This window comes from Rhinopithecus bieti, unplaced genomic scaffold, assembly GCF_001698545.2.
Source record: "Rhinopithecus bieti isolate Rb0 unplaced genomic scaffold, ASM169854v2 scaffold_13342, whole genome shotgun sequence".
NCBI lineage: Eukaryota > Metazoa > Chordata > Mammalia > Primates > Cercopithecidae > Rhinopithecus > Rhinopithecus bieti.
Window position 1 is genome coordinate 1547916 of NW_016807690.1, and position 27814 is coordinate 1575729.

The 27814-nt window shown below is 44.9% G+C and overlaps 1 protein-coding gene across 1 annotated transcript in view; it reads right to left on the reverse strand.

Moving 5' to 3' along the window:
- Positions 1-27814, reverse strand: part of ANO2 (anoctamin 2) — a 288476-nt gene that overhangs the window by 139638 nt on the left and 121024 nt on the right. The window contains exon 11 of the mRNA XM_017883353.1: positions 23119-23229. Within this exon, the coding sequence (XP_017738842.1) occupies positions 23119-23229 (111 nt within the window). The remainder of the gene's footprint in view (positions 1-23118; positions 23230-27814) is intronic.

Genomic DNA, 27814 nt, shown 5'->3' on the forward strand with positions numbered 1-27814 from the left:
TCTTCCTGTCAGGAATGGACACTGCCTAAGTTCTGGGCTACGGAACACGATATGTGCAAATTCCAGATCATGCCTTTGAGAGGAAGGAGGGCACCCTGCCGTTCAGTGATCTCCCTTCTCCTCAGTGTATTTTTTCCCAAAATATTTCTAGCTCAACTCCTTCTAAGTACTTATACCTCATCTCTACTACAATCAGAAAGGAATCACATCCTGGACTGGACTCACATTCCATTTGCCCCTGGGCTTGGTGCCAGCCAGAGGCCTTCCAGGTAAGCCGTGGGGAGCAGGAATCTTCCTCCTCGGCATCCTCGCCCCTTAGGCTTCCCCAGCTCTTTACGTTACCAGACCCAGCTCTGTGTTCATTCACAGTCTGGTCAATCCCCTTGAGAGTCAATTCCTATTTTCTACAAGTGACACTTTTAGGACATATGAGTGTGTCCATCAGCCTCACTCCTGCTCTCCTCTCCTTACCCTCTCCTCATCAGCTGCTCTGTAAGGACAGAGCATCTTAGGCCAGAAGGTCTTCGGGTCATGGATGAAATTGCAAGAGGAAATGGATAGGGGCGGGGAGATGGTCCAGGGATCCAGGACAGTGGTGGGAAACAGAAAAAATACAAAACGAAAGTGAAAATGGAGTTAGAAGGCAGGGCTTTGTACATGCTTTGGGTGAGTGAGCTGAGTTAGGTAGCTGGGGTTGAGAATTCAATAGGACAGGAGAAATACTGGCCAGGAGGCTGGTGTTAAGAAGAGACAAGAACTTGAAAGTGAGATTAGTGTAATTACAAGTTTTTCCTGCAGATGGGAAGACCTCTGTGAAAGCCCAAGAATGTAGAGACTTTGCTTCCAGAAAGCAGGGCCAACTGGTAAGAGGTGATTGCTGTGGAGAGAGGGGACAGGTCCTGACTGCTGCAAGAGCAGCTCAGAGACACTAATGGTGTAGTCAGCTCTACAAAGAGAAAGAGGCCTAAGGCCTGACACTCAGGTCTCCCCCTTGTCGGTGATGCAGGGCACAGATGACCAAGAACATTTAAGCCTTTTGTAAATAGTTTACCCAGCACTGAGAATTAGCTTGCATCCCCGGCCTCCACATTTCCAAAAGAAAATTTGATTTAATAGATTGTTTCATATAAACAGGCTTTTTAATGTCGGTTGGGATGGGGAGACCTCAAAGAATGGAGGCAGCGGTTAAACAGGAGCTGGGAGTCTCTTGCCAAATGCCTTTCACATTTGCCTTCTGTAAACAAAGATGAAAACCCTCTGAGTAATGTAAACTTCATGTTCCAAAGTACTATGAGATCTTCAAAGGATGGCTTTACTCATCCAGGCCTATGGATAAGTAAACAGCACACAGTAGGGCCAGATGAACCATTTGGAGACTGACGGGTACATGGGAGTTCTGACTCCTAGGGGAAATGCTAACCACAAGTAGAGAGAATCAAGAAGTTGGGAGTCATGTTCTTATCAATTCTGTTTAAAGAAAAAAAATAAACTGAGGCTGATACAGTATGAATGTTTGTCTCCTCCAAATCTCATTTTGAAATTGATCCCTAGGCCGGGCGCGGTGGCTCACGTCTCTAATCCCAGCACTCTGGGAGGCCGAGGCAGGAGGATCACGAGGTCAGGAGATCAAGACCATCAAACACAGTAAAACCCCGTCTCCACTAAAAATACAAAAAATTAGCCGGGCGTGGTGGCGGGCACCTGTAGTCCCAGCTCCTCAGGAGGCTGAGGCAGGAGAATGGCGTAAACCCAGGAGATGGAGCTTGCAGTGAGCCAAGATCGCGCCACCGCACTCCAGCCTGGGTGACATACAGAGACTCCGTCTCAAAAAAAAAGAAAAAGAAAAAGAAATTGATCCCTAATGTTGGAGATAGAGTCTGGTGGGAGGTGTATGACTCATGGGGGTGGATCCCTCATGAATGTCTTGGTGTCATACTCATGGTGATCAGTGAGTTCTCACTGTATTAGTTCATGTGAGAGCTGGTTAAAGAGACTAGGACCTCCCTCTGCCCTCTCTGGCTTCCTCTCTTGCCATGTGACATGCCCACTCCCCCTTTACCTTCCACATGAAAGCTTCCTGAGGCCTCCCCAGAAGCTAAGCAGACACCAGTGCCATGCTTGTACAGCCCGCAGAACCATAAGCCACATAAATCTCTTTTCTTTATAAATTACCCAGTCTAAGATATTCCTGGATGGCAATGCAAAACTAATTCATACAGAGGCCGGGAGAATAAAAACTGCAGATCTCCTGTATGTAAGATGCGTTAATTTACTGACCAGTTCCCCAAGACCTGCTCCTCTTTTGAAATCCAAGCTCTTATTTGAAATATGGGGAATCCAGACAGTGCCTGTACATGTTCAAAAATGTTAAACTGCTCCCTTTCAGCCACTTGGAGCCTTTAAAAACAATGTGCCCGCAATCATCATACACTAGACAATACAGACTAGAATGCAGATGAGCGAGTTTGGGTTCCTCCCCACGATTCGTAATACTCCGAGGCCCTCCTTTGGATATTCCTTGAAATCAATTAGCCTAAAAATGTACTTCTGAAGCAAACAAAACTGCAGAAACAGACTTCTTGACTAAACAGACTTTTCAGAGGTCATGCTGTCCAAATCCTACCTCCAAGCACACATATGTCAGCCTAAGTTAATGATAAGGACCTACTCATGGCCCTTAGGTAGTTATCTCTTACATTTAACCGAAATGTTGTGCCGAGCTGCAGTGAGGCTCTGTGCTGGAAGCCAAAGAAACCAGGTCAAACAGAAGCTCTCAAAGATAGTTCATCTTGAAGGAAAGATAGGAGTATCAATTAATGCTTTAAAACATCTACAGTAAAATTTCTCCCAAAGGAATATACAAGTTGCTACAGGGTGGTAAGCAGTTGAACTGTGCTCCACCCCCTAAGTGATAGGCCCAAGTTCTAACCCCAGGAACCTGTGAATACGACCTGACTTGGGGGAAAAAAAAAAAAACTCTTTGCAAATGTAACCAAGTTAAGGATCTCAAGAAGAGATCATCATGGATTTAGGGTAGGCCCTGAATCTACTTCCCAGCGTCCTTGTAACAGACAGAGGGGAGAACAGACAGACACAGGAGAGAGCCATGTAAAGATGGAAGCAGCGATTGGAGTGATTTAGTCACAATTTAAGGAAGTCACAATTTAAGGAAAGTCACAATTTAAGTGATTTAGTCACAATTTAATTCACAATTTAAGGGCTGGAAAAGGCAAGGATGGATTCTCTCCTAGAGACTTCAGAGGAAGCCTGGGCCTGATGACACCTGGAGCCTGGACTTCTGGCCTCCAGAACTATGAGAGAATGAACTTCTGTTGTTTTAGGCCCTCCTGTTTGTGGTCATTTGTTGCAGCAGCCATGAGAGATGATTACAAGAGCCAAGAGCTAAGCCTGCCCGGAGAGCTAGAGATGACCTCCCAGAGCAGATGACATTAGCCCTCAGTTTTCTAGGAGAAGAAGGAGTGTGCTGGATAGAGAGAGGAAAGCAGATTCCAAGCAAAGAGGCTTGCATGTCCACAGCCACCGAGGCATGACGCACCAAGATCTGCTCAGAGAGCTGCCAGGAGCTGGGAAATGTTTGGCAGAAGAGGCTCATGTCAGGGAGTGGGTGGTGAAGTTGGAGAGGTGGGCCACATAGGGCCTTGTGGGTAAAGCCAAGAAATTTGAAAATAATCCCCCAACTCTGGAGAGCATGAGAGGATTTTAATCAAGGGAGTCACATAATCAGATCTGCATTCTGGATGGATCCCTCTGACACGGTGTGGAGAATGGGCTGGAAGGGGGCCTGACCAAGGTGGAGAGACCAGTTGGGGGGGTCACTGAAGTAGGCCAGGCAAGCGGTGATGAGGCCCTAATATCAGGGGATGAGGAGGAAGGGGTAAATACCAAAGAGGGTGAGTGGTTCAACCCTGCCATGGGGCTGGTCGGGTGTGGCAGGTAAGAGGAAAGGAGCAATTCAAAACAGCTCCAAAGTTTCTGGTGTAGACAACCGGGTTGTTCAATTCAAAACAACTCCGAAGTTTCTGGTGTAGACAACTGGGTTGATCAAAAGTGGTGTCATTTAACAAGAGTGAACCATATGCATTTATTCTTGTTTCACTTCTTTAACATTATTTTTACTCCACATATATAGATATGAGATAAACTTTAGTGTTTTAAGCTCTCTCTGGGTCTTGAAGTTCTTTAAACATTCCCTTCCAGAAAGCAGATGGTTCCTGTTTGGAGGAACTTTAGCAGGTGGCTAAGGGCAATGCTAAATTCCCCCTACCCTGGGTGCCAATATTGTCATCAGCATTGTGACAACACAGGAATTAAATAGACAAGAGGGGTCAGTGTAAACAGAGAAAGTTTATAGCTCTTCCTGGAAGAAAGCTGGAAGATGACACATGGTGGGCTCTGGGGAACTGGGAACTCCTGGCTTGTTTATAGAACTGTTGTTACCAAGACTCAAACTGGCAGTCCAACCACCTTCCAGATTTCAAGTTGCCAGACCTTTCTGCTGAATCCAAAACAAGGGAAACACAGTTAATCTTGAATCCTTTGTCTACCCAATAGGCTGAAAGGACTGAGGGAACGAGTGTTCCCATCTCCACCCTTCCCCTCAGGACTCAGCTGGCCCAAAGATGCTAACCTCATTTTCCTGGTGACCCACCTCAAGCCCTCCCTCTATCTGCCAGGTCCTCAGCTCTGCCAGAGAAAGGAGACAGAAGGAGAGATGTTAAAACTGGAAGAAACAAAATCCAACATGGGGATGTGGCCCAGAGCCTGTAACTCTGAGTAACTTCCCTGCTTCTCCTAGGCCTGCCTGTATTCTACACTGCCAATTGTCTGAAGTTCTGGCCCATTCTTTTCACTTTCCCACAAGTAGATTATCTGCCACTCTATCGGATCACTCCCAGTGAACTTTGTCTGGCAAAGGCTTGAAGGACACAGAATCACTTTAGCCAAATTCACATTAGGCCCCAGTCTCTGCTTATGTGTCCAAGTCTCTGAGTCTAAAGGAAGGTCAAGGAGGAACCTCAGATAGAACGTATTCCCCTTCCTATCCTTCAAACGTGGATTAAATTAGAACAGAGAAAGCAGGGAGACTGATCCCAGCATCTCTAGCTAGAGCTAAGGCCATAGCAGGTTATACACCAAGCCCAAGAAACGTCAGCCAAGCACCACGACTGACAAGCTGGGTGCCATTGCCACCTGTTTCCTGCCTGTGTCTCCAGAGAGCTAGAAATAGTTATGGGATAAAGGGTGAAAAATGCGCACAACTGGGTTTCGATACAGTGCTCACTGCGGTCCATGGGGACTAGTATTGTTGTCCCGTCTGCTCCTCTTTCTCCTCCTATTCTTTCTCTTTATTCTCCTCCTCCTCCTTCTTCTTCTTCCTCCTCTTCTTTCCTTTTAATAAGGTCTACTTATTTTAGACGTGATTAAGAATTTGTATTTTCAGAATTTCAAAGGTGCCCAGTTTAGATTCCCAACATGAAATAGTTAAGAATGTGAAGAGTCACTACCTTAAACTCTGTACGACTGGGAAAGCAGATCGGGAAAATCATAAAACACAGTCCAAATTCAAAGAGCCCTATCAGATTTGTTTTGGGGTTTATGCTGCATTTTCATGATTCAGTAAAAGGGTGTGAAGGCACACCCTATGTTCTGTGGGGAGATACAGTGACTATCAATGGGAGTTCACTGTCAAATGAACAATAGTACTAAAGTAAAGCACATCATATTAAAGCATTTATCAAGTGCTCTTCTGTGGATTAATCATATTTTCCATAGGTCGACACTGTTTTTGTGTACATGTTGTAAAGTTGAAAAAAAAAATCGGCATCCAAACAATAAGAAAAATGTTCCCTTTCTCGGAAGTCAGACTGACCCTACTTGTCCTCTAAATTGATTCCAGAAGTTAAAGTTATTGAAGGGAGTTTCATACATTTTTTTGGTCAATCATTTACCAACCGGGACGCATTTCCTCTTGGAGCTAAAGCCATAAAGCCACAGCTCACGATTTGTCCCACTGATTCCTCTGCCAAAACCTGGCCTTAATCCAACTGATAAAATACCTTCACTGAAGAGCTCTTGATCCATCCATTGCCCCAGAATTCTCTTTCTCCATTAATGATGGGGTTAGAAGATGTGGATAGTTCCAGGATTTGATACAAGTGACCCATCCATTCCCAGGGAGAGATAAATTTCTCCCTGGCCAGAATTGGACCCCAGCATCTAAGACAATGACCCATCTATGCTCCAGAACATCTGTTCTCCCAATGACACAGGCAAGAAGAGCATCAGCCTCCTGCTCTCCAGGAGAGGCACCTATCAGTAGGAGAGCTCTTGGACATGAATTAAGTAACCTGACCCAACTTTACTCATGATTAAGCGGTGACAAAAAGGCAATGATATTAAAGCTGCCCCTCTCTACTGGTGATGTATTGAGGGTCGTATCTGTGTAGTTCCTGCGCCGAGCACAAAAGCACGGGCAAAGAGGAACCCAGAAACCAAATAAAGATCTTGAGCTTCCAGTAATCTATCCTCCTGATATAATGCTCCTGAAATAGTCCAAAATTCAGGAAAAAACATAAGCACAAGTATGTTCACGACATGTTTAACCACTGGGTAAGGGCTAATAAATCCACATGATAAAACATTAGGCAATTATTGAAATAATATTAATAAACCGTATTTAATAAGATTGATAACTTCTTATGTTCTGACACTAATTTTTAAAATCATGATACAAAATTAAGCATTCAACAACGTTACAATTTACATTAAAAAAGGGTTACAGTGGTCTGTACAGGAGATGAAATAATAGCTGATTTACTTTTCTTCTTTATTCTTTACTTCCCTTCTTAGGTTTTCCACACTTAGCACATATTATTTTTATACTCCAAAAAATAAAAGCTATTTAATTTGACTAAGCCATGGTCTGGGGGCAGGTGATAAACTCCTTGAAGGAGGATATGCAGAGCCAGAAGGTGGCCAGATCCCAGAGTTACTGTGTTAATCACTGACCCCTGACCCCTTCCTCACACTCAAGCACTGGAGGTGGGAAGCTCCAGTGTGGCCCCTGGCTCTTTCCATCCTGCAGTCCAATCTCTCTGGTTGTCAGCATGCTGTTTCACGACTCACTACAGGCTGCTGGGTTGGTCACTTCCCTTAAAATAACCCAGCTGGCAAAGAGCACACAGTGGTGCTGGGAGGATTAATTCATTCATGTTTATAGACAAGCATGCTGAGATTCTTGGATGGGAGTCTTTCCATGCTAAGGAGTGCAAGTATTCAGCTGAGTACATTTCCAGGGCAAATTTCCTGCCACAAATTCTCTAAACTCAATGCAGATGCCCAAATTCAGGAGAAAATTTATGTAAGCTGGCTGATAGACCATGCACCATTATAATAAAAATGAATTGGATGTCAGATGTCTACAGGCAATCAACACTACCACATCTAGCCTTCCTGGAGAATCATGAAGCTGGATCCAACAGGCCCAGAGGTGGACAAACTCTGGGCCATTGATGGGCAGAAGAATTTCTTGTCCCTCGTTGGGCAGTAACTCTTCCAAGCGTATGTAAAATATCTCCCACCACAGTCACGTAAATGGTCCAAAGGTGCCGTGGAAATCAATACGGGCCCACGGCCCTAGACCAACCATAAATGAAACCATGATGCAGAAAAGCATGAATGTGGCATCAGAATGTTGGAAAAACGTGAGAAGTATTTTTTAAGAAAAGCACCAGCATCAGCTCCCACATGCGGAATTGACTTTGGACAATCTGTGGATAAAGAATGACTGGTAAAGCAAACCATCCCATTGCAAAGGCCAGCATTCATCTCAGGCTGTGCTGCAGCCAGCTTCTGACAGCAAGAAACAACCGGCATGAAGAGTATGTGGGAACTGTGCAGAGGCCCAGCACAGAGCAAGGCCTCAGATTGCTCTTACTTCCCCCACCTCCTACCAGTTGGAGGACAAGCTGGGGACAAGTTGCAGTGCGTTTGTCAGAGAAAATGGAATGCCCAAATTGACCCAGAGGGTATGGAATTGCAGAGCAGAGGTTCTCTTCTAACCATACCTCAGTGATTTCAGTTGAAAGTCAAGGTAACAGAAATAAAGAAGACTCCAAGGGAGTTGGTTTTGGACATCTTGTCTCAGAGGTTTGATGTAAAGAGATTAGAGATGTAGAAGACTAGTTAAATTACAGATCACCTCCCTCCCTGCAACACCCTGATTCAGTTCCCCAAATCTAAAGGCTCTATAAGACATGTAAGGAACTTAACATCCTGGGTTTACCCTTCCCATGAAAGCACCCACTCCTCTTGCCTCCAGAGTTAGCACCTCCACTGACCCCATTTTCAGTATGTATTTCACCTTGTATTCCAGAGCTGGCCTGGATGGAATGACAGCACATCATTCTCATTGCAGGCAGGAGCCTAGGAATATTCAACAAATCCATTGATCTGATCTTGGATGTTCAAAAGAAAAGTAGAAATACAGATCCCGTGTTCTTGGGGAATATTATGGATGAAGTCGGCTCCATTTAGGAAGTAACCTAAAGAAGTAACCCAGGGAACTGCTGACTTACATCAGCTTTCCTCTGAACTTGGTTCCCAGTAATTCATGTCACTCTCACTTGGGCTGCCCCATCTGAAAGAAGAGAGGACCACATGGGCAGGCTTCTTTCTTTCCAGTAAGGTTGGGAGAATCAGTAAGGAAACCACTAAACACATGCAAGTCCGGGGTGGGGGAGCTGAATGTTAGCACAGATTCAGATTGCTATTTCTTGTCATCTTGGCATTTGAGTTTATGGAATAAATAAAAAGCCAACATGTCTAAATGGCAATAGCTTGAGAGGGAAAGAACACAAATGTGTTCCAGGTTCTGAAACATATTCTTCAGAATGGAAGGACACGTCCCTCACTGAAACAGAGCAAAAACATCAAATGTTAGCAAGCCTAAGTAAGGGGGAAACCGCCAAAGGGCATCTTTTAGATGTGGTGCCTCCTCAAAGACCCCATATGATCAAGGCAGGAAATTTATGGTCCTTCTGCTGCTGAACAGAAAGACCCAAGGCACAGGAACAGCCCCTGGAATACTTCAAAACAGGGGTGAACAAGCGTGTGGAGTATGTTCCCCATTCTATCATCTATCCCTTCCCAAAAACGTAGTTCACCCAATGTCCATAGAAATTCCTGGAGTCTGCTTTGGAGATGACAAAGCCAACAGTCATGTAGTAGAAAGAGCAAAGGAGGTGGGGGAGGAAAGTACATGTTTATGTGAGGTAAAGGATTACCATTAGTGCCAATCATTTTCCTGTGTACCCCCACATCTGCCATTTCCTGGTCTAATACATAATGTAAGGGGAGTGGATCTCCGAAGGGACACTTCTCAGAATCCCTTGCCAACTGGCTTCTGGCTAGATTCAGTCAATGGAAGGTGCTGGTGCCAGATGGACAGGTAGACAGATGGAAGGGGAACCCAGAGCCTCCCTCTCCTCTCTCTATCTGCTTCACGCAGTGGCTGCAACCTTTCATACTTCCATTACTCGCTGGACTGCCCTTCCCTTGGCGACCCCAATTTCCACCATGCAGTTTCCTGCATGGTTCCAGTTTCCACTAGAGGACCCGGCCCTGGACCACCTCCTACCGATGGGAGGTGCCCCAGCTTCCTGCTGATGCTGGCTCTGCTTTGTTTCCCCATCCTTAGCTTGTCAGCCCTTCCGATACCTTCCTAGCTAGCTCCGTATATTAAATTCCCTCTACTGAACTCCAGGATTTCCGATTGTCTGACTAGATCTTAACTCATGCACTTGAGGACTTAGGATACCCCGATACAGTTAGTGTCTGCTCCAAATTCCCTCAAGGCTTACCAGGATAATTTTGAGTCCAACTTCCAACAGCCAGCACCTTCCCTTCTTTGCCTAAAGGTTTCTTTTTGGTGGCCTGAGCCTTCTCCTCCCATGTGCATGTTCAAGGCAGACTAGAAGTGCCGGAGAATTAAGATACACACACTCACACACTCATACTTGGAGCTGCCCATAACAGTGACTGACAGGACCTCACAGAAACTCAGCTCTCTCACTGCTCTGGTTTGAATATATGAGTCCCTGAAGAATTCATATGTTGGAACTTAAACCCCAAGGTGATGGTGTTAAGAGATAGGGTCTTTGAGAAGTGCCTAAGTCCTGAGGAGCTCTGCCCTCATGAATGGATTGATGATCTGAAAAAAGAAGGAAGCACTCTAGCGTCCTTTTGCTCCTCCGTCTTCTGCCATGTAAGAACGCAGCAACAAGGCACCATCTTGGAAGCAGACAGCAGCCCCTATCAGATATTGAATCTGCCAGTGTCTAGATCTTAGACTTCCCAGCCTCCAGAACTGTGAGAAATGTTTCTGTTGTCTAGAAATTACCCAGTCTAAGGCATTTCGCTGTAGCAGCAGAAACCAACTAAGACACTCACCCCTCATGCAATACCACTCTAAAGTGTACCCTCTAAATCAGCTCCCAGAATTCCCAGGAGAACTAAGCTCCAGTTGTCCACAGTGGTAACCTGATTGACCAGGCACCCCTTCTGGGCTGCCTTCCTTTGTCTCTCTCACTTGCTCACTCCACTCCCCAGAATTTTGCACTTGAATCACTGGCTCAGGGTCTGCATCTGGGAGAATCTAAAGTAAGCACACTGTCTTTTTTTTTTTTTTTCCTTTTCATGCTAGTTGTTTATTCTTTACGAAATTTAAAGTAATACTTGGAAAGAATGTGGGGTCCTTTCAGTGACAGGACTGCAGATGATCTGGGCAGTAAGCCCCTTCTCACCAGCTAGAGCATGGCTGAGCAGGCTGTGGTGGTGGATGGAGAAGACGGTTTCTGCAACCTCTAGCTGGGCAATGATTGTCAAAAGCGCATAGTCTCAAAGCCTCTGTTTCCCCGTCCACAAAAGGGCAATCCCATCCGTTTTCTTTGAAAGCTCCTTTTGACCATCATGTCAAAAGAATTGCAGGGAGCCAGAACACATTTTGACCCTGGAGGAATTTTTTAAAGCAGCACTTTTGAGTTTCTGGCACATTAAGAGAGAAAGAGCGAGGGAACCTGAAGGGCATGTGTGTGTTTCCAGTGAATTCTAAGGAAGTGAAATAACGACCTTGGCCCAGACAGCAAAAGACAAATTTAATTTACGTGCTTCTAGCCATATATGGAAAAATCATTTAAACCAAAAAAAGAAAAGTCCGAACTGCAAGTCAATTGTGCCTAACATCACACATCCCAATGGTATGTGCTGGCCTCTCCTAGCAACTACGCTATTCCAACATTCCCAATCATTGCACATATTTGGGCCTTGTGTTTTCCCAGAAGCCATGAGGGTCTGGGAATACCATCCTGAATCTGCCCAGCCTGAGCTCCAAGGCTGGATCCACTGCTTCTCCTCCCCCACTGCACTCTCATTTCACAGGCTGCCCTGTTTCTCTCTAGCTTGGCTTCCATAATCCAGGCCTCAGGGCTCTCCTTATTTGTAACTTCTTAATTTAGACCCTGGCCAGTAGAAATGTATACAGTGAGCAGAGGAGAAGGTCTTATTTTAGCCAGAACTCCTGATGCTAAGAATCGACTCTCAGTTGAAGTGGGCCAGAGCCCCCCATCTGATGGCCTGGGCCACCCGAGGAGTCTACTTGGGATGCATAAGTCACATGCTCCATGCAGGGAAATGTTTACGGACACATCCTACGCATCTCTGGCATCCTTCTCCACGAAGCCCGAACCACGCTGAAGACTGTAAGTAAAGCAACGTCCCCTGGATTGGAAGTTGTCAGGTTTATTTTTAAATCCCAAGGATTTACAAGGATGCCCATGATGAGAAACCCTCAGTACCCTCCTACCATGCACACTCACATACACACGCGTGCACAAACATGCAGCACACTCACACACACGTGCACAAACATGCAGCACACTCACATGCACACGCGTGCACAAACATGCAGCACACTCACATACACACGTGCACAAACATGCAGCACACTCACATACACACGCGTGCACAAACATGCAGCACACTCACATACACACGCGTGCACAAACATGCAGAGAGACGGCAATGAGAGAGAGAGAGACAGAATATACACACTGGGGCAGATGCACTGTAAGGCCCAAGAGAGAAGTTCGTGGGAGGCCCAAAGAGCAAGTGTGGAGGAAGCCAGCCCACCTGGTACTTTCCCAGCCCACAGTTTCCACAAGATGTTGCCATCCCCAAACAAATTCCTGCAACTTTAAAACTCACTATTTATCTTTTTAAGCCTTCTGCTCTTGGCTGTCTGCTTTACTCTTAAATCTCTGTTGAACATAAAAGTTGTTTTGTTTTTTTGTTTTTTTTAAGAGACAGAGACTTGCTTTGTCACCCAGGTTTCAGTATCGTGGCACAGTCACAGCTTACTGCAGCCTCTAACTCCTGGGCTCAAGCCATCCTCTTGCCTCAGGCTCCCAAGTAGCTGGAACTACTGGCCCATGCCACCATGCATACCTAATTTTTCTTATTATTTGTAGAGACAGGGTCTTACTACGTTGCCCAGGCTGGGCTCAAACTCCTGAGCTCAAGCAGTCCACCCATCTCAGCCTCCCAAAGTGATGGGCTTACAGGCATGAGCCACTGAGCCCAACCTAGGAAGTTCGTTATGCAGCTGTTTCCAAACTTTCTTGGTTCACAGTACCCTTAAGGTCCAGCAAGTCTTATGCAATGCTCCTAGGCTAAAAGAAGTACTTAACAGTTCCAGCCAGGCGCGGTGGCTCACGCCTGTAATCCCAGCACTTTGGGAGGCCGAGGCGGGTGGATCACGAGGTCAGGAGATTGAGACCATCCTGGCTAACATAGTGAAACCCCGTCTCTACTAAAAAATACAAAAAAATAGCTGGGCCTGGTGGCGGGCGCCTGTAGTCCCAGCTACTCGGGAGGCTGAGGCAGGAGAATGGCGTGAACCTGGGAGGCGGAGCTTGCAGTGAGCTGAGAGCCGGCCACTGTACTCCAGCCCGGGCGACAGAGCGAGACTCCGCCTCAAAAAAAAAAAAAGAAAGAAAGAAAGAAAGAAAGAAAGACTTAATAGTTCCATGTATTAAGTAGTTAACTCCAAATAACTTAATAAATATTTATGTCCTAACAAATTGATAGCCATTGGGGAAAACACACATAAATTGAAACAAATAATAAAAATTCATTTCATTCTTAAACCTATTTACTAGCTAACAGGATGTGTGCACCTATTAGACAACTTCCAACTTTTCTAATCTTGGTATCAGATTGAACAGCAACACTCACGCTTCCTGTTCCACAACGATTTTGTACAGTTCTCACTGGCTGCAACCACAGAAAAGTCAGCTTCACTAAAACATGATGACATTAAAAAACATGGTACTATAGAACATTGACACGGCTGAGGTAACATTGTGTGGTGGCGTACAGATGTCAAGTATTGCTGGGCTTCCCTAAGAAATGTTGAGTAATTCCACATCAGTTCTGTGAGTTTGCTGTGGCATCCCGGGGTGTCTTGCGTTATTGGGAACTATGGTCTGATGAAATCATTTGTTCACGACTTTCGTGTGTGTGTGTGTGTGTGTGTGCGCGTGTGTAAATAAACCCACAACCAGAGCCCAGAACACAAATGAATTTATACATGAATAAAAATGCATGAGAAAAGACCTGGAAACGGTACAAACCAAGCCACTAGCTCTGGCTACTTCTAAGGAGACAACATTGGGAGGAAAAGAGGTAGGTCCAGTGAGATGTTTGTCAGAATTTTTCTGAAAATGCTTTCAGGTATAACTTGCGTAATTATAAACAACAACAACAAAACAACCTTGCCATGTGAGAGAGTGCCAAGTTCTGTTCAGAAAGGGTCAGTCCCAAACTCCAACACACTGTGGGTACACTGTGGATAAGCGCTTCTCGCTCACGCGCTAAAATTCCTTACGGCATTTTTTTCAAGAGCCTTTCTTCCTTTCTCATTTCCCACGGCAGCAATTCTCCAGAAGTGGTAGTCGACCGGAATCACCAGTAGCTGTTCTCTAACTACCTCTGCTACCACCTCCCCAGGGTCCGGCTGCTCGCATCGCCGTGTGACGTGGTGGCCGTGAAGCCTGGCTGTCTCTCTGGTAGTTTGGAGCTGCTGCTTGGAGGCTGCTAGGCAAAGACTCTATTTCCCTGCCTTCTGCTCATCTAGGTGGAGCCTTGTGGCTGGTTTCTGCCAATGAGGGGAAGGGAGGCAGGATCCAGTTTTAAATTTAATCCTAAAGTACCCCTAAGGAGATCCACATCCTAGACTGCCCACACCTCTACCCATAAATTTCCTTGCTACATCCATTTCTCTGCTCCTTTGCTCACCCATTTCTCTTGGCTGGGGTGCCCCGGGGCGGGGTAGGGGGTGTGACTGGGACCAGAGGTGAAAAAGGCGGCCGCTCCATGAGAAATTACAGAGAAGGGGCGGGACAGGGGGTGGGTAGAGAAAGAAAGAGAGAGGAGCCAGAGCAGGAAACGATGCGCTGCCGAAAATAAAAAATTAAAGCAAAAGTTTAAAAAATAGTACATAAAATTATCAGGGGGCAGCCTTCAGTAACAATTCCACTTTTGTGACACAGGTTCCAGGGAGTCACATGTCCCCTGAAATGAAGTGACCTGTTTCATTGTCCTTATTTCCAAATATGAGAAGGCCAAGGGCAGTGTGCACAGATCCTCTGAAGCACAGGACTGCAGAGCTGAACCAACCTGTAGCCTCTCAGCCCTTATCAGACCGGCTCAGGGACTGGTCTGAGAGAGCACAGGGGCTTGACTCCCTGAACACCTGTCAGCTTGGGACAGAACCCAGGTCATTTTCTGCCAATTATTCTTCAGCTCATGCAGGCGTACAGGAAAGAACAAAGGTCCCAGGTGTCCTAACTCAGCCTTAATAGCCAGGGTCTATGAAATGCCCGTATAATAAGGATGCTTAGAGCTCTTAAGCACCAGGCCATAAACAGATTTCAGAAATAGAACCAGGCTCACATCTCATCTCAGCTTCTCTACTGCTACAAGAATCTCTGGTAAAACGAGTCCCTTTCTGTGGCTCAGTGTTTCCCTTTGCCAATGAGAAACCCTAAGAAGAGGCTGCGATAATTATTTTTATTCTTTATGTTTTTGACCCTCAAATGGTTATTTGGTCATTTAGTGCCTCAAAAGAGGGCACGAGGGAACTTCATCTGCTCAAAGAACTGATAAAACACCCGAAGCCTGCGTGGAAAGCCTGGACCACGTCTCCCTTGGCCCAGAGTGAGAAGTGAGAGGGACCCTCGTCCCCTGCTCGCTGGGCCTCCCTGCTCCACGCACGCGCATGCTCCAACAATGTCCCAGCTTCCTGTTGCTGTAGTCCCAGCCTCCGCAAAGGCCCTACAATTATGCATAATTTATTCCACGTGTGTGTTTGTTGCTTCTGCCAGAGGCCTCTGTCTTAAATGTTTCAGTGCTTTAACTTTAGATGAGTTTTCTTTTGAAATAATTGTCCCCAGGGTGATGAACTGAGCAGTAAATTAACACCCCTCTATCCAAGGTCTCCTCTAGGCTCCTGTTCTACTCTAGCTGCAGTGCTCAACATAAAACATTCATTAAATAAGCACCTCAGGTGGCACAGGCAGGGATGGGGGTGCTGGGGCCTGCACACTGGCTAAATCAATATGTGGGTGACAAGTTCCATGAAGAAACTCCCAGGACCAGTTAAATCGGATTTTTGTTTTAAAGTCCTTTCAGTGATATGTTTCACAGGAGTATGAAACCCACATTTGCCATCAGCCCCCCAACTCTACTTGTTCATGTTCTTTGCATCTTGACACAAAAATACATTTTTGCTCCTCTTTGAAGATCTGAGTCCATCTGTGTCACTCCAATGACACCATCACTCAGGCACGCTCCCTCTCCTTGTCTCCCTCTCACACACACACAAACTAACACAATCTCACACCACTGGCACACTCTCACACACCCCCACACACACATATACACGAACACAATCTCGCACATGCTCATGCCACTGACTCACTCTCACACACCTGCTCATGCCACTGACTCACTCTCACACACCTGCTCACTCACTCACTCTCAACAGTTCAGGAATGGTCTGAAAAACTGACCATTGGTGTACTTATTTATTATGTCAGTGGTGAACATTCCTGTGCTTCTTGTCAAATTTTTATTTCTCTTCCCCAATAGCCTCTCCAGCCTCCAACCAAGGACCCCACTTGCAAATGATTTGTGACTAGTGGGTTCTAAGGTTACATCGACTTACTGCCTGGACTTTCGCACCAGCGCTTTGCCGGTTGCTCTCAGATAGACTCCGCTGTTCCTTTCCTCTGGTCTGTGCTGTGGGGAACTGACCCCAAAAACTCTATTTCCTGGAACAACTCATCAACTGACTTTTGATTAGGTCTGGCCAATGGGAGGTAATGATGGGAGGCTGGGAGGCTGAAGAGGGAAATCCAGGGTATTTCTTGTTCACTTTTTCTATCTGCTTCAGATGGCATCTCCTCTGGGATTCCAGCTCCCACTGGGTGGTCCTGGCTCCTGGGCTCTGGTAAGGCCATCTCCACTCCTGTCCTTGTAGCCCTAAGGTGGTACCCACTTCCTGCCATGCTAATCTCTCTATTGCCTCACTGGCCTGCTTGGTTCAACATCCCTTCTTCTAACACCTTTAGAATTAGCTCTTTGTATTGTCCCTCTGCTGACCCACACAGCATGAGTTTTGTCTTCTTACTGTACTCTAACTAATACAAAGTTTATTGGAAGCAAAGGAGGCACGGGCTGAGAAAGCACTGAGTGAAAGGCTATAGGAATGAGAGGCAAAGACCAGCACTGCTCCTCAACCTGCCAGCTCCAGCACCTTGCCATCTGCACTCAACTTAGAGCTTTACCATCTTGTAGGAACAGAGAGAAATGGTGCCCTGCAGGGAAACTTAAGAAAACCTCCAAATGTGTCCAGCACAGAGCCGTCTAGAAAAGATTCAAACTAATTTAGGGGAAAAAAAATTTCAGGCTATTCTTTTATTGAAAGTTCCAGACTCAGTATTCTTTCTTGAAAACACAATCTATGCCTATATTTATATTCCCGAATTTTCCCTACGGTCTTTCGAACCTCTAGCTGTAAACTGAGCTAATTCTCCCCACTGTTGTCCTCAGTGGAAATAGAGCATCACCCCACTAAACTTTATACAAAACCACTAATGTAGGGTAGCGAATTTGTCTCTCACCCATCTTTCCAGTGAATACCACAGTCTTTCTGTCTTTAGTTTAGGAAAGAAGAATCAATCCTGACTTTTTAGGAGTGTTTGAGGATCTGTTGAAGGAAAACTTTCAGCAGACACAGGAGCAAGAGGTTAGAAGCATTGCTTTTGAGTCAGACTGCCTGGCCTGGACTCTGGCTCTACCATGTATTCTCACTGATCAACTTATGTCGCCCATTGACCTCAGTCTTCTCATCTGTGAGTTGGGGATTCTAATGGTTTTAAGACTTAAAGGAAATAATACCTGTAAAGCTTTGTACATTACACACGATAAGCACTCCATAAATGTTACTTATAATTTTATCATTGTTAACATCCTCCTATGCCCGCATCCTTGAAAATCAATAAGAGAAGGTATAAGACCCAAGTTACTACCATATAAATAAATAAGGGATGGTCCAATCCCCCAAACCAATGGACTGATGACCAACATCATCTCTGCACATCAGCAAAGAAAACTGCTGACTCTCAGAACTGGGGAGGCTGTGTAATCTACTCTCCCTGCATGACAGCTGAGGTGGAAGAGGCCCAGAAGGCTCAGCTGCCTGGTAATGGTACCATAACTCCTACCCCACGGTCCTAATATACGGTTATCATCTCATGACAGTACAGAATATTTCATTTCAGATCAGCGTCATGTACATGTGATGTGAATTGTTCTCAGGGAAGCTGATACTGTTTGGATACTTGTTCCCACCCAAATCTCATGCTGAATTGTAATCCTCAGTGCTGGAGGTGGAGACTGGTGGGAGGTATTTGGATCATGGGGGTAGATCCCTCATGGCTTGGTGCTGTCTTTGCAAAGGTGAGTGAATTTCTGTGAGATCTGGTCATTTAAAAGTGTGTGGCACCACCTCCCCTATAACTCACTCCTCTTTCTCACTCCTGCTTTCAGTATGTGACGTGCCTGCTCCCTCTTCACCTTCCACAATGATTATAAACTTTCTGAGGCTTCCTTAGAAGCCAAGAAGATACCAGCACCATGCCTTTTCTAAACCCTACAGAACCATGAGCCAATTAAACCTCTGTTTTTAATAAATTCCTCAGTCTTTATTTATAGCAATGCAAGAATAGCCTTAGAGGGAAACCTTCTAGAGAGAGTTTAAAACAAAACAAAAAAAAAAAAAAAAAAGAAGAAGCAATGGCCTACAGCTAACATGACACTTAATGGTCAAAGACTAAATTTTTTTTCTCCTGTGATCAAAAACAAAGCAAGGAAGTCCATTCTCACCACTTCTTCTTATTTTTATTTTTTTTGAGACACAGTCTCACTCTGTCACCCAGGCTGGAGGGTAATGGCGCGGTCTTAGCTCACTGCCAGCTCTGCCTCCCGGGTTCACACCATTCTACTGGTTCAGCCTCCCGAGTAGCTGGGACTACAGGTGCCCGCCACCGCATCCGGCTAATTTTTTGCATTTGTAGTAGAGACGGTGTTTCACCGTGTTAGCCAGGATGGACTCGATCTCTTGACCTCGTGATCTACCCGCCTCAGCCTCCCAAAGTGCTGGGATTACAGGTGTGAGCCAACGTGCCCGGCCTCACCACTTCTATTCAGCATTGTACAGGACATTCTAATCAGGGCAATGAGGAAATGGGTGGAGGCAGCAGGGATAAAATATATCTAGATTGGAAAAAAGAAGTAAAATTATTTCTATTCACAGATGACATGATCTCACAAATAGAAAATCCTAAGCAATCCATTAAAAATTATTAGAGCTAATAAATGAGTTCAGAAAAGTTGTGGGATACAAGATCAATATAGAAAATCAATTATATTTCTATATACTGGCAATGAGCAATCCAAAATAAAATCAAGACAACTATATTTTCAATAGCATCAAAAAATAAAATAATTACCAATAAATTTAACAAAATATGTATAAGATGTGTACACCAAAAACTATAAAACATTGTTGAAAAAATTAAAGGTCTACATAAATAGAAAGATATGCCAGAGTCATAGAAGACTTACTATTGCTAAGATGGCAATTCTTCCAAAATTAGTCTGTAGATTCAACTCAATCCCTACCAAAATCCCAGCTTGCTTTCTTATAGACATGGACGAGCTAGTCATGGAGTTCATATGGAAATGCAAAGCACCCAGAATTGTCAAAACAATTTTCAAAAAAAAGTACAAAGTCGGAGGATGCATACCCCCAATTTCAAAACTTACTATATAGTCACAGCAATCAAGATAGGGTGGTACTACGTAAGAACAGACATATAGATCAATGGAATCGAACTGATGTCCAGGAATAAACTCTTACATTTGTGGTCAACTGACTTCTGATAAGGTGTCAGGATAATCCAGTGAGAAAACAGTCTGTTCAACACACGGTGCTGGGACAACTGAATATCCACATGCAGAAAAATACATTTGAATCCCTTCCTTCAATCGCACCCAAACATGAACTCAAAATGGATCATAGGCCTAACTGCAAGTGTTAAAACTATAAAATTCTTAGAAGAAAAATTAGAAATCTCTTAATGGCATTGGATTAGGCAACGGTTTCTTAGATATAGCACAAAAGCATAAGTGACAAAATTAGATAAATTGAACTATTTCAAAATTTAAAACTTGTGCTTCAAATAATATCATCAATAAAGTGAAAAGACAATCTATAGAATTAAAGAAACTATTTCTACATCATATTATTTGATAAGATTGGTATTCCAAATATATAAAGAACTTCATAAATTCCAAATATATAAATAACTCTTATAACCTGATAATCAAAAGCCAATTAACCCAATATTTTTAAGAGGCAAAGGATTTGAATAAATATTTTTCCAAAGACAACATGCAAATGACCAAAAACCCCATGAAAAGACGTTCACATCATTAGTCATTAGGGAAATGCAAGTTAAAACTACAGTGAAATACCGCGTCACACCACTGGGATGGATAAAATTTAAAAAACAGATGATAAGCATTGGTGAGGATGTGGAGATGCTGGAAACCTCATAAATAGCTGGTTGGAATGTAAAATAATATAGCCACTTTGGAAAAATAGCATGGCAGTTCTTTAAAATGTTAAACATAGAGTTACCATATGACCCAGCAATTCTACTCCAAGGTATATACCCAAGAGAAAAAAAAAAAAGTTGGTACACAAACATCCATTGCAGCATTATTCATAATAGCCCAAAGATGGAGACCACCCAAATGTCCATCAACTGCATCGATAAATAAAATGAATCAAATCCAAAATATGGAATATTATTTGGCAATAAAAAAGAATGAGGTACTGATATATGCTACAACATGAATGAATCCTTACAAAAATGTTGCCAAGTGAGAGAAGCTGAGGACCACATATTCTATAATACCATTTACAAGAAAGTCCAGAACAGGCAAATCTATAAAGACAGAAAGTAGATGAGTTGTTACCCACGGCTTGACAACTATTGGGTACAAGGTTTCTTTCTGGGATAATAAAAATGTTTTAAACATAAATTGTGTAGATAATTGCACAAATTTGTGAATATGCTAAAAAACCATTGAATTGTACACTTTAAATGGGTGAATTTTAGTGTATAAAATTAAATCTGAATAAACATGCTTAAAAAGTAAATGGACTTGGTATCTTTAAAATTAAAAAAAAAAAAGAAAAGCAAATAGGTCTTGGGGATCAGGCAGAGCTGGGTTTGATTACCAGCTTCCACACAACTAGCTATGTGGTCTTAAGCAAATTCCTGCACAACTCTGGGCATCAGTAAATGGTAACTTTTTACCATTCAGCAGGAAGGAAAGTTAGGAGAGGTGGGGATATGCAGCATCAGGGTGACAGTGAAGGCAGAAGCAAGGTGATCTTCTGGGGTGAAACAAGCACATCCAAGACCACCAGCTAGAATTTGATTCTTGAGTCCCTGTCTAATTCCTCAGAAGAAGGTGCCTTTCCTAAATATTCCACATACAGTGGTGCCCCTGCAGCAATGCTATGCAGTGGATATTGACTACAACTCTTCCTGCAGACAAGAGCAGTGTCCATCTTTATCTCCCACCTATGGCTGGATTTGGCAAGAACAGAATCATTTGCAATGTTAAAGAAACGGAGGGAACACAAGAAGGATCCTGACAATCAAATTCTAGGCCATTTTTATCTTACACTGCTCATTGGAGAAGGTCTTTTCCCCCCACTGCCCATAAAGCATTAGCTGCTTTGAGCTTTGCGTTCTCAACAGTGTAATGAAAATAGATGTTGAATGCTAAAACATAAACATATGCATCATTCATAATGCATTCAGATGTTTTTTAATTATTCATGGTTCCTGAAAGTTATTTGACCAATCATGCATATATACCCAAGCAATGTTTATATTAGAACCACAGCCTCAGTGTACGCAATTCCAGCTCCTTGGCATTCCCATCTATGGAATTAAAATTAAATGAGTCAGTGGTCAATAAAAGTTACATGTGATTTCCATAAAATTATCCATTGTATACTGCTATGGGGTGGAGAAAGAAGTTTGCATGGCGTTGTCGAAGCTGACAGAACACAGAATGCTTGCTTTCTGATGAGGGTGGCAGTGATGACTAGTTTTTCCTAAGAATTAATTCATTATTTCCCTGAATAATTGGTGGTCTTGGACTTGGTCGTCGTCTAGGAAAAAAAATAACTCAGAGGGCCACCCTCTCTGTTCTGTTTAAGTTCTGTTTTCTTAAAAGAAAAAAAAAAGTGCCAGTATTTTGGGCTCGAAAACACCACATTCTTCTGTTTTGATGCTTGCATAAATTTGCATGTTAACATGAATGGTTCCAACTTAAAGAACGTGAAATGAAATGAAATTTGAATTCAAATCCAAGATGGAGAAAAGACACATCTAAAAGCAACAGATTTTCAATCTAGTGGATTTTTTTTTTCAAGAACCAGATTAAGAAAGTCATAAACTCTTTCTGTCTCTCTCCCTGCCCCCCACCCAACCACTGCTTTCAAAGACGGGTGGCACACAGAGACAGGTATCCCAAAGAGCATCCCCATGCCCCCCAACATACATACTCTGAGTATTTTTACGAACCACAGCACCATTCTGAAGCTCTGTTTTAATGACTGCATGCCACCATGAAACTCAGAGACATGACTCAGAGGACACGGTCAAAATCACATAGCCACTTTTGGAGGCCCACCAAGATAAAATGAAATGTAAGGAACATTGTGTGAGTAGCTCGAGCAAATACAGGCATGAATTTGCCTCTGCAGGCCCTAAGAGCCATTTCTTGCTTCATCCTTTGATTTTCCCCATTGCAGTTGAAGGCTGTATGTCATAGTGGGTAGGTGCACAGACTAATAGACCTGCCTTGGAATCCCAGATCCACCAATGATTTACTGGCTGTGTGACCTCTGGCAAATGACTTAATCTGTGGACGTAACTTTTTTCATGAGTCTTCATTTACATGGCAATAGTACCAGCCTCACAGACTTATTGTGAGATAATGCAGCACACTTAGAAGAGTGTCTACCATAGAGCAAGCATTGGATAAGGACTAGGCATGGTGGCGGTTGGTATGGTGGGGTATGAAATGTTACTATTATTCAAACTTTAGATGATAGTAGGAACCAGGCCTGAACGGCTTCTCCTCCAACCTGCCCTCCCATTTTGACCAGACATCACCACCCGGGAAAGAGCGGTCAAGTTATCGCGAAAGCCCATTGCCAACGATCTCTGGCTGCAGGACAATGTGAGACGTCATGTTCTCATCCCATCCTGCCCCACATCAACCCCTTCTCAAGCCCAGTCTCCCTTCACTAAGGTGTGCCGAACAAAATGACAACAGGATCTCAACAAGTAAAGAGGACCGTGAGAAACGAGGGCAGCCTCGTACCTCGTTGCCAGACTCCGTAGTATTTGTTTGCAGTTTCTGGACAGCCGACTTGTTGCTCTCCTTTAGTATTTTCTCTCGAACTTTGGTTTCATACTCAGGCCTGGAATGTTCCTAAACCAAAGAGCAGAGAGTGGTTAGTAAACAAAAGGAAGAATGGCCTTGGCCTGAGGGTTATAACCAGACACACGTACATTAACATCAGCATTTAGGATTGGACGCTATTGGAGATGAACTGCCACACCAAACACAATCACAAGGCGTCTAGATGTCACAACCTAACATAAGAACACAACATGAGGAAGAGACAAGGGACACACAACACTCATTGTCACACTGAAAACCAAACCTGGGCACGTTCCTGGGGATAGCGCCGGTGTTGAGAAAAGAGAGAGGAAACGTTAACTGGATGGTGGATACGAAGAGAGGCCCAGTACTTTGCAGAGCCGTTTCACCAGAGGCAGAGGGATATCCCTGGTCATCCCACCAACTATCGTCAGACCTCAAACTTCTAACTTTCCACAAGCCAGCTCCCAGCTGGAGAAACAGATGTGCCCCACAGCTGGGAGTGAGGGCAACAACAAAACTCCTTCCCTGCTCCATTATTCTCTGAGCTAAAATGGCGACCAATAAACATCAAAGTCAAGGGTGGCCATAGGGAATCTTAAAATTCACTTGCCTGGACCTGTTTCCTGTACAGCCTCGGTGAGTAACTCATTGGCAAGTACAGCAATGCTCAAGAGACCTCACTGGGCCATTCAGCAACACAAACCTGAATCGTGAGTCACCAGGCATGGGAAAGAGCACCTAACTAATCCAGAGGACCATGGTCAAATCAGTGCAGATGCCGGGGCAGGAAGATGCATGACTCACTTCAAAGAAAATTTAACTGTGTACACCTGGCCTCACTGGCGGGCCTTCCTTATGGTTTCCAGCTCGAGAACAAACATCTACAGGTGTGAGGACTTCATGTTCCTGCATCGTTTATCGATAACTCCTGGGCAGGGATTCAGGTACTGGCTCACAATGGGCTCTGCTATTCAGGGAACACACATGTCCTTATCCCTGTCCACATGTCAGAGATTCCAAAGGTCAACAAGCCAGGCTCTTGACCTCTCTCTGGCTTTCCCAAGACATGCCACGATGCAGGAGAGGACAGACCATGTAAGTGACTAACAAGCATAACTAAAACAACAGCAGGTGGTGCCATTCCATCGTCACCCATTCACCAAGGGGACGTCAGTCCCACCCCTTCCAGGAGGCCTTCTCCAACTGTTGCAACATACCTACCAGGTGGGGTCTCCTCCCTCTCTGAATTCCTAGACTTTTATAGCTTATACCACACATTGCAGCTCTTCATTACGTATTTTTCTTTTATTGTTTCCTAGCTGTTTTGCTTGTGAGAGTCTTCTTATCCTAATATAAAGATCAGCTACCTGCTCTGTATTATTCTGTTTTGCACAGTACTTGGCACCACGCAGAACACACAGGAATCTCTAAATGCTTGTAAAGTGCACTAGATTTTGTCTCTCACCTTCATCCATTCCCCAACACAGCATTTCCTAATGTGTGTGCCAAGAGAATTTCAGCTAAAAAAGGACTCCAAGGTCTAAAACACTGGAAAACACTATAATGTATCGACTTTCTGAGAGTCACAATGAGCATATTAAAAACTCTGAAAAGTGCTACTGTCAAGACACTTGCTTAATTTTCCTAAGCCCATCATTTCCCACAGAGCAACTTTTGCCTGTAACAATTAATAACCTGCAGGAATACTTTGAGAACTATGGTTTGAGGTTGTCCCCCATGGCCTCTGAAATTTGGTTGCTTTACTTCTACATTATTCCAATGGGAGATTTTAATTAAAAACTGTAGCAGTATCTTTCAGTGAGTTCCAGAAGAACATGGGTTCTAAATCTCTTCAAGCCAGAGGGGCCTCTCCCCTTTCACACCCCGCACAGGGGCTAAGGGAGGCACCCCCAGCTGACCGGTAGGATGTTTCTGATTATCTCTGGCTTTCCAGGGCATGATGTGGCAGCACACAGAGGAGTTTGCTTGAATCTCTCTAGGTGTGGCTGTGGCTCACCTCCCCCTACACTGGGCCTCAGTTCAGAGCTGCCTCATCTTTTTTTTTTTCTTTCTTTCTTTTTTTTTGAGATAGAGTCTCACTGTGTCGCCCAGGCTGGACTGCTGTGGCATGATCTCGGCTCACTGCAACCTCCGCCTTCTGGGCTTAAGCGATTCTCCTGCCTCAGCCTCTGGAGTAGCTGGGACTGCAGGCACATGCCACCAGGCCCAGCCAATTTTTTTGTGTTTTTAGTAGAGACAGGGTTTCACCATGTTGACCAAGCTGGTCTTGAACTCCTAACCTCAGGTGATCTGCCCACCTCAGCCTCCTAAAGTGCTGGGATTGCAGGCATGAGGCACTCCACCTGGCCATAACTCTCATCTTTTTAAAGCAAGCCTAGCTTCCTAAGCACTCAGACAGGAATCTGAAACTCAAGGAAGAGACAGGCTGCGCTGCACTCAGCTGAAGCAGGCCTGACAAGGACCTCCCTGTTTGCAGCCAAGCAAGTAGGGTGAGGTTATAGAATCCCTCAAAAGTGGACAACTGAGCTCCTGGCCAGAGCAGAATCCAGCCCCTGGGAGGGCTGCTTTGACACACCCAGCCATGGACAGATCAGCCTTATTCCTGATGTTCCCTAAACACAACAGCACTGGATGGGTAATCTGATGCCAAGTCCTCACAGATCATCACCCCTCCCACTGAGACGCGGTGAACTATTTCCATTTGGTCAGTCTCCCCAGGAGCCAGCTGGGAGGAAGAACCCAAGCCTGCTCAGGATCACACTTTTCTTATCTAAAGAGGTAAGTCCAGAGATACATCCAACAAATGTCTTCAACCAAGAGTCATCAAGCACCTGCTATACTCTGAGCTCTTTCCAGGCACTGAGGCTATCCTGCCAGTCCTAGGCACAAGATCCCTCCTTCCCTGGAACTTACCTCCAAGTAGAGGCAAGTTACAGTGAGTAAGCCAGCACACAAATGAGAAACTAGCAGATGAGGACAAGAACAACAGAAGAAATAAAGCAGGATGGCTGCTTCAGATTGGGGAGCTGCAGGAGGCTAATCTGAAGATGGCAATGTTTTCACTGAGACGCAAAAGCCGAGAAAAGACAGGCCTTGCAGAGTCTGGGGGAAAAGCAGTCTGTGCAACAGGAACAGCCAGGGCAAAGGCTGGAATGAGCTCGAGACAGAATGAAGGCCTAGGTAGCTGGAAGGTCTAAGCATGAAGGAGAAGGACAGGAGCTGAGGTTAGAATGGTAGGCAGAGGATTTGGTTTCCTATGAAACCAGAAAGAAGTCACTGAGGATATCTAAGCTTTGACGTGATACATGAGGGGTGGGAGAGAGATGGGTGGGCAGGATATCTGTGTTCAGATAAGGCCACACTCTAAGAGTTCCAGGGCATTCCTGGTGTGACAGAAGGTAATGGGTAAGAGTGGCCCACTGAGCCGAAGATGACCCCATTTCAGAGTATAAAACTCTGGAGGTCTGGCAATCTCCCTGCAACAAGGACAAACAGGATCACAGGAGTCCTTCAATAAGTCCCGTGGTGATGTCTACAGGGACACCCATAGGCAGACCTGCACCGGCCCAGGCGGTGGGCTCTTGGGCTTGGTAGATGCTTTCCTTCCCCACCCTCATAAGAAAGCAGTCTCCAGTCTTCTTCTGGCTTCTCTCTGGTTTCCAAGCTGGACTTAAGCCCTACTGCTTGTTCTACCCCTCCTGGGGTGACCCACCTGCTGGAGGCACCCAGGTGGGAGGACTAGAGGGTGCACAAGCTTTGGTGTATGTCAGTTGGCACCTTCCTTTCCCCTGGGAAGCAAGTGCTTCCTATTGGATACCACGGGGAAGAAAGATGTCTCAAGATTATAGACAGCTAGACTCGCAAGTATTCCTGATACTGGCAGGTGTCTGGTTAAAATAGAAAAAAACTTCGGGCAGCATCACGAGGTCAGGAGATTGAGACCATCACGGCTAACTTGGTGAAACCCCGTCTCTGCTAAAAATACAAAAAAAAATTAGCCGGGTGTGGTGGCGGGCTCCTGTAGTCCCAGCCACTCAGGAGGCTGAGGCAGGCGAATAGCGTGAACCTGGGAGGCAGAGCTTGCAGTGAGCTGAGACCATGCCACTGCACTCGAGCGTGGGCAACTGAGACTCCATCTCAAAAAACAACAAAAAACAAAAAAAAACTTCTAATCATGGCTTTCAAGGACCCCTGCCTCCCTCCCTCCAATGCCCAAGTAACATCTGCCTTCCACTCACTCCTCATTTTGAATGTGGGTTAAATGCTTCATATAAGTCCTAGGACCCTTGTTCAAGTCATTTGTCCCTTGCTATCCTGACCTTCAAGCCTTCCCATGGCCTGGGAGACACAGATTAGCAATCAGGACCCTCCCTGACCCGGTCACCAGACTATGCTCTTCCCTTGTCACCACTGCATACTGATCCCTGTCCCCTGCAGCCAACTTGGCTTTCAAGATATCTTGTTGTTGCCTGTCTACACCCCTTGCTTTCCCAGGTCAAGGCTTCTGCTGCTGTTTCTTTCTTGTGGGCGCCCCTTCTTCCCTTTGCTGTCCATTAAAAGCCAACCAGTCTTCAAAACCCTGATTTTTAAAGAATTTCCTCTCTACGTT